Raw genomic sequence first — 7,293 nt, 5'->3', positions numbered from 1 at the left:
ATTTCCTTTATTGATAAAAATAAAAAGTTACATATAAGGAGGAAAAATATTCAACTTATTACAAAATTAGATAACTGCAAAAATAAATTCCATTTTATATGAATGACCTATAAGAAGAATGTTATGAAAAAATATAAAAATATTTCAATGATGTACAAAATTCTGTGTTAAGAATATCACTATTAATTTTTTTCTTGCATATAAGAGTACAAAAAATTGATGCAATTCTAGTAGGTATCAGACCCTTCTCAAAATATCAATAAAATGCATTGGGTTTTCCTGTGAAAGGATGAATATAGAGAATAAATTATAATATGAAAGAAAAAAATCTATTGAAAGGGAATTTGTTATTCCAGTTTTTGAAACTATGTTTATAGTTAATTTTCACTCAGAAATTTGAAAAAGAGTGATCTTTTCTTTAAAAAAAAAAAAGTAATTTTAACAATTGAATTTGTAATGCAAAATATCTGGAGTTGAAGCTGTATGAATTACCAGAGCAAAAAAAATGAATCTCAGATTGGTAAAAAAAAAAAAAAAAAAAAAAGCGAATATAATAAAGACTATAAGAAAAAAAAGTGAATATTTGTATGGCTTAGGTAAGAGACATCTGTCTGAAAAAGACATGAAGCCAAAAATTTATAAAAGACATAGACATTTTAGAATTATAAAATTAAAAATAAATTTTACATGAACAATATTATCAATAAAGTGAAGAGTAATAACATAATGCAAAATTCATTAACATATGAAATATAAAAGATTAAATGCACTTAATTGTACACATCCCTACAACTTTATGTGTAAAATGTCAATTGAATAGATAAAAGAACAAAGGATAGGAATAAGTAAATCACAAAAGAGAAATATTCCAAGTAGAAAAATAAATCTCATTGAGTCAGGTAAACATCAAAGTAATCGAGAAAACCATGGAACTTTTTACCTGTCAGTATTTTAAACATTAAAGACCAGTGGATGGCAACCTTTCAAGATTTCTTAAAACTAAATATATACCTATATAACACTTCTACAGAAATAAGAGCACCTTAATACAATAAAACAGCATAATGAGTAAAGAGGTGGAATCAATGACCACCAATCTGTATGTGTACACTGTTGTGAGAGGAAGTGTGAGATCGAAGGACAGAGACTGACTAGGCTATTGATCACAAAGTACATAATCTAGCTGGCTGATCAGTTTTATAAACGCTACATCGAACTTGCTGTTTGAGAGTGGAGGAAAACATCCTAACATAAATGCCAAGTGCTTAAACTAATTACTTAGAAAAATAAAAGAATAATAATAAAAAGAAGGGGAAGGGAGCAAAAGACATGCACACTTTATCTACTTTTGAATTGTTTCAGTGGATTCAAACACTTTTTTCCCCTTAACAACCAATCTAAATTTCAATTTTCAACTACAAAATAAGTAAACAGCAAAAAGTACCAACATAGACTTGAGCCAAAACTGGGAAACAGTCAATATGGAGGCACGGTAAGATTTATCCACTGCCCTGATATTTGACCTCAAAATTGCTCTCAAAACACATAATTTTGAGAACATAAAGTATTTTACCTCTAATAGTTCCACAAGTTTTGCAAAGAGTACTGTAAACTTACGGGGTTTTCACCAAACCATAGACATAAATGTGAATATCATCATCAAACTTAATGAAGTAGACAGATGGCTTGGCCACCACCTGATGGATAAAAATTCCAGTTCTCTTGGATCCGTCTTCTTTGGCGTGTTCCACCTGCTTGCCCACAAGGCTGTCGAGTACTTCCCCAGGCTCCTGCTCGGTGGTTGGGAAGTAGTAATTGTTATCTGGAATGATAAGCAGGTCACCATCTTTGTAGTCGTCGAGCAGGGTGTACATATAGAGGACCGGATCTTTCTCATAGGTGATGTAAAACCAAGTGTCCATGATGGGGGCTCGGGCCAACACCATACCCTTCCACTCATCTTTCTTACCGTGCTCACCTTCGAAAACATGGCCCACTGCCTTCCCAACCAGGGAATCTGCCAGGCGAGAATCGATGCGGGAAGAAGGAACTCTCTCAGGAAGGATTTCTAGCGCTAAAACTCTCTTGTCTCTGTGCAGTTCTAGTCCGTACACACTGTCTTTGCCGTCGTACTTAATGATGTACAGACTGGGCTTCACGGAAACCTGCTCGAGCACAGTACCCTTCCATTGCTCTACTGGCTCGTTGCCTTCTTTCCAGCCGTGTTGAATGCGGCAGCCCACGATGTTCCTATGAGTGAGGAAAGTGGGCTTACGTCGCGGCTTCTTGTGAGTGTGCCTTTTCTTCATCAGGTAGGCAGACACACCATCTACCCCAGTAGGAGGCACAGTCGGAGGAGACATGGCTCAAGGCTTAAGGAGCCAAAGCAAAGCTGCCCTTTGCTTAACAAGCTGACAAATAGTCGACACGGTCCGATTTTTGGCAATCTGGGAGACTGTGTCCGTTCTCCGTTTAGATTTTGTCAGGAACTTGCTGACCGGGAACCGGGACAGAGAGTTCCTCTCACTAGTGCTTTCTCCGCCTTCAGGGTGCACAGATTGCAACCGTGCTGGCTGGAAAGAGATGGCGGGCCCCGGGTTCCTTCAGTCCGCTCCTGGCGCCTTCCCTGACTCCCAAAGCCCAAGTCCCGGGCAGAATCCGTCACTTAGCTGTTGTCGTCAAGGCTGCTGCGGTTGCAGAACGGCAACCGAGAAGAAGACGGCAGTTAACGTGGACAAGAGATAACAGGGATGGTTGCAGCAACGAAAAGCGCAGGCAGTGGCACGTCCCCCAGCAGTTTGCGCGGCCTGGTCTTGGCAGCGCTTGTCAGCTTGGCCAATACGCGGAACCGGGATTTTTGTTGTTTAGGGAATCCTCCTCCTCTGAGCCCGCCCTCTCCTTTCTTCCACCCCTCCCGCTTCAGTCTTGTCTTCCGCTCCTGGGGCAGCTCCACTGACACAGGCACTCTGCTTTACTCTTGCGCCGCCCCCACCCCTCGTCCCAGTTTCACTCCCACCAGAGCCAGACAGTACAGCTCCCCTCTCCCCTGCCGGCTGTCTGCTGCCCAACTGCATACTTCACTGAGGCTCCATCTGCTTTCTATCTTCCAGGAATTCCTCACAAGCGAAAAAGAAAAAAAGAAAAAGAACAAGTAAGAAAAAAAAAAAAAAAACGTGGTGTAGGAGAAACCGTATAAACAAACCTACAAGTTCGTTCATTTTTAAGGGATTTGAAACTGGAGTGGGAAAAGGCCTTGCACAGTCCAGTATGTTAATTTCAACTCTCCTCTATATTTTCTACTTGATCACTTGTCAGAATGATTTTTTAATGTTTTTCTAAATGTGAGGGAAATATGCTGGTATTTGCTTTTCTAAAACTCAGTGAAATAAAAAAAAAATAAAACTAACTTTAGTCATATAAACTAGGCAAACACCAAAATGTTTGTTAAGCTGATTTTTCTCTTATCAATATATCTGTTCTATAACCTTACACATCTGAGAGCGTATTCTATACATTTATATCTCACGTTGTAATTTATATCATGAGTATTTTCTGTAGTTATTAAGAAATTTGGAAACAAAATTTGTTTTTGTTGTTTGAGACAAGGTTTCTCTATGTAACTCTGGCTGTCTTGGAACTTGCTCTACATACCAGGCTGGCCTTGAACTCAGAGATTTGCCTGTCTCTGCCTTCCCTGTGCTGGGATTAAAGGCATTGTGGAAACACAATTTTTAGTGGTTCCTTATGTGAATATAGAACAGAGCTCTCATCTCAAAGTAAATAAAATACAGTTTGTTTTGGAGTCAACTATGACTGACCAAGACACAGGACCACAAGCTTAGAAGGCAAACTGGAAAAACCTCTGCTGTAGGTTTCAGATACTATCTGAGGGCATTCTTAGCCTTTGGGTCAGTGAAAGCAGGGGATCTGTGCACACATTCCAAAAGAACTTACCTAATAGCCAGAGGAATGTTATGTCACACACGGAGGTGAACAATACGTGACCATTTTGGATGGGGGGAGGGTTAAGATAGTTTAAGAATGCAACTCTGGAACTGCAACAGCTAAAGCCCTCCATCATACCCAGTTAATCAGCCATGTACAAAGTTCAATGTATGTTGTGGCTATTTCCTCCCTAAGGACTTTAATACACAGTTTCTTTTTAGCATTCCTTCAGTGGCTCATCATTTATCCTAAATGACATAAGGCAGGAAAGTAAAGAATAAAACTTTTCTTTTTTCATATATAGATTGATTGAGCTCTTCTTTATTTTCTTGTTTCTCCCCGAAACCCGAAAGTTGGAGTGGTGGTTGCCAGAGCCAGCCTAGTGAGGATTAAGAAAAAAAGACAGAGAAATGAGATGGATTCAGTTAAAGGAACAGTCAACTTTTAGCTTTGAGGCTTTGATGCACTCCCTCCTAAAGTCAGCAGACTTTGAATGCAAACTGTTAGCTCTGATACTTTGATGCACCTCCTCTTAAAGTCAGCAGACCTTAAATGCAAACCAGGCAGAACATTTTGTTTATCTTAATTTCAGCAAACCACATAACCTTTAAACTAGACCAAAGAGCAAGCAGGCAAAGCTATGCCGACAGAGAGCCTCTGTAAAATGGCTCCCAACAGGTGGTTCCATTAATTTTTCTGTATAGTATATTTTGATCATATTTTCCCCCAGCCATTCCCTCCCAGATCCTCCCTAAATCCCTACCTTTCCAACATTATGCTCTCTCTCTCTCTAAAAAAAACTCAAAACAAACAAACAAAAAAATAAGACAAAAACAAAACAAAAAAAAAAGCACACACAAAAAAACACAGAGTCTATTTTATGTTGGCCTGTTTTGAAGTATGGGTTTACATATGCAGTGACACTCTGATGGAGAAAATTAATCTTCCCTTTCCCAGAAGATACTAATTGCAAAAAGCTTCTTGGTTAAGGGTGGGATTTAATGTCTACCTCTCCTAAGGTCTGAGATTTCGTCAGGTCTGAATGTGAACAAGTCTTGTATGTGCTATCACAGTTCTGTGAGTTCATATGTGTAGCTATCAGTCCTGCTGTGCCTTGAAGACACAATTTCGATGAAGTCATCACCACTTCTGGCTGGTACAGTATTTCCAGCCCCTTTTCCTCATAGCCAGAAAGGGAGGAACTTGATAAAGACATCCCACTTAGGATTTAGTGCTCTAAAGTCTCCCACTTTCTGCTCACTATTCAGCTGTGGGTCTCTGTGTTAATGATCATCTACTGCAAGAAAAAGCTTCTTTGATGAGGGTTAAGTGATGTACCCAGCTATTGGTGCACTGCTATATTTCTACAGGAGAATCATAATACTGGGTTTTACCCTAGGGCCCATGACATATCTAGTCTTGGTTTCTTGGCCAATTTGACAGGATCAGTCATGGGTTTCATCTCATGGAGTGTGCATGAATCCATTCAAAAGGTGATTGGTTACTTCTGTAATAGTTGTCCTGCTACTACACCAGAATGACTTGAAAGAAAGTCACTGTTGTAGGTCTCAGGGTTTGTAGCGAGGTGATATTATTGATTACTTTTCTTCTCTAATAACAGCACCATGAATGTTAGTCAGTAAGGGTGAAGCTTTTCATTGGGCACCAATTCAATTTTTTATGTTCAATAACATAAATGTTTCCCTCAGCAATAGGGCCTTACCATAAGGTTATGGAGAATAATCAACAGCCTTAGCATTAGCCTGTCATGTTTTAGGGAGTTATATGGGACCTCTTTGGCCCATGATTCAACAAGATGTAATTCACTGCTGGTACTGGAGGTTTTACTTGGTGGCGTAACATGTTTTTTTGAGGCATTTTATATGCCATAATATGGTGACTCCATTTAAATTCCTTTCATATATGTGCATAGTTTAGGAAGGTTCTGTCTTACTAGCTATCCCTCCTCATATTCCCTCCTTCACTCTGCTCTCCCATCTTCCTGCCCATTTAATCCCCCCATTCTAGTTTCCCCTTTATATCTTTAAACACTGTAATCAATTCTCCCTTCCTTGGAAGATCTCCTCCTCCCCCTTTGTTCCTTACTTGCAACCTAAACGCTATGCCTATTTTAAATGAAATGCATATCTAAAGTTTAATGGCTAACATCCATTCAAAAGAGAAAATGTGCAATATTTGTATTTTGGGGTCTATATTGTGATGACTGTTTCTAACTCCATCAATTTACCTGGATTTATTTTTTCATTTTTCCAGTTTTAATATATTATCATTGTATAAGTTCTGTTTCTTTAAAGTCACTTTAAAAAAAGTGACTTATTTGTTTTTGTTTCATGTGCATTGGAGTTTTGTTGGATCCCCAGGTTTGGAGTTACAGACGGTTATGAGCTGCATATGGGTGCTGGTCCTCTGGAAGAGCACCCAGTGCTCTTAACTACTGAGCCATCTCTCCAGCCCCAAGTTCTGTTCATTTAGAGAATCCTGACTAATAAAACCTCTCAAATGTTTAATTGGTAAAGATTGGGGGGGGGGGAGGTATGATTTCATCTTGTTTTACTTAAGCTTTCAAGTATGTAATTAACTTATTAATACAAAATTTTTCCAGGTTTTTTTTTTTAATGTAGGCACTCAGTGCTATGAACTTGTCTCATTTTGTTTTACTTTTTAAAGAATTTTCATTGGAAAATTTTTTCCGTGTTCTCTGGACATTCTATTTTTCATAATTTAATTTTATTTCTTTTGCATCCCAAGGGTGTCCCCTCTCTCTTTTCCTCTCAGCCCCCTTCCTCTCCTTCTGCCTTTCCCTCTTCCTCTCCCCCAGAAAAGAGGAGCCCCATCCCCTATATCAATACTCCCCTGCAAGTCAATTCACATCATCCCCTGAGGTCAGGGTAGGCAGTGCTGGCAGGGGAAAGGGATCCAAAAGCAGGCAATAGAGTCCATGCTAGAAATACTCCCCTCCACGGGCCAGGTGCCCCATTGAAGACCAAACCACCCATTGGCCACATGTGAGCAGGGGCCCTAGGCCCAGACCATGCATGCTTCTTAGCTGATGTCTCAGTCTCTGTAAGCCCCCATGGGACTGGGTTAGTTGTCTCTGTTGGTCTTCTTGTGAGGTTCCTGTCTCCTCCAGGTCCTTCCATCTTTCCCCAACACTTCCACAGGACTTCCAGAGCTCTGCCCTTTCTGCAAATCCCAGTATGTCCCTGCAAGTCCCTACAAATTCCATAGAAAAGCTCTGTCTGGAAAAACCAAAGAAAGAAAGGACACAAAGAAAAAAGAAAAGGAAGGAAGGAAGGAAGGAAGGAAGGAAGGAAGGAAGGAAGGAAG

At 39.7% G+C, this 7,293-nt stretch overlaps 1 protein-coding gene across 1 annotated transcript; it reads right to left on the bottom strand.

The window, feature by feature from the left end:
- Positions 1-1,613: 1,613 nt before the first annotated feature.
- Spin4 (spindlin family member 4) lies at positions 1,614-2,363 on the bottom strand. Its single transcript, XM_055597481.1, has one exon. It carries the CDS (start codon positions 2,361-2,363, stop codon positions 1,614-1,616), a length of 750 nt encoding a protein of 249 aa, XP_055453456.1.
- Positions 2,364-7,293: the final 4,930 nt, after the last annotated feature.

The sequence above is a fragment of the Psammomys obesus genome, unplaced genomic scaffold (genome assembly GCF_907164565.1).
Source record: "Psammomys obesus unplaced genomic scaffold, mPsaObe1.curated_primary_1811, whole genome shotgun sequence".
Taxonomy (NCBI): Eukaryota; Metazoa; Chordata; class Mammalia; order Rodentia; family Muridae; genus Psammomys; species Psammomys obesus.
The sequence above is the reverse complement of the archived record's forward strand: the minus strand, read 5'-3'. Positions and strand labels throughout refer to the sequence as shown.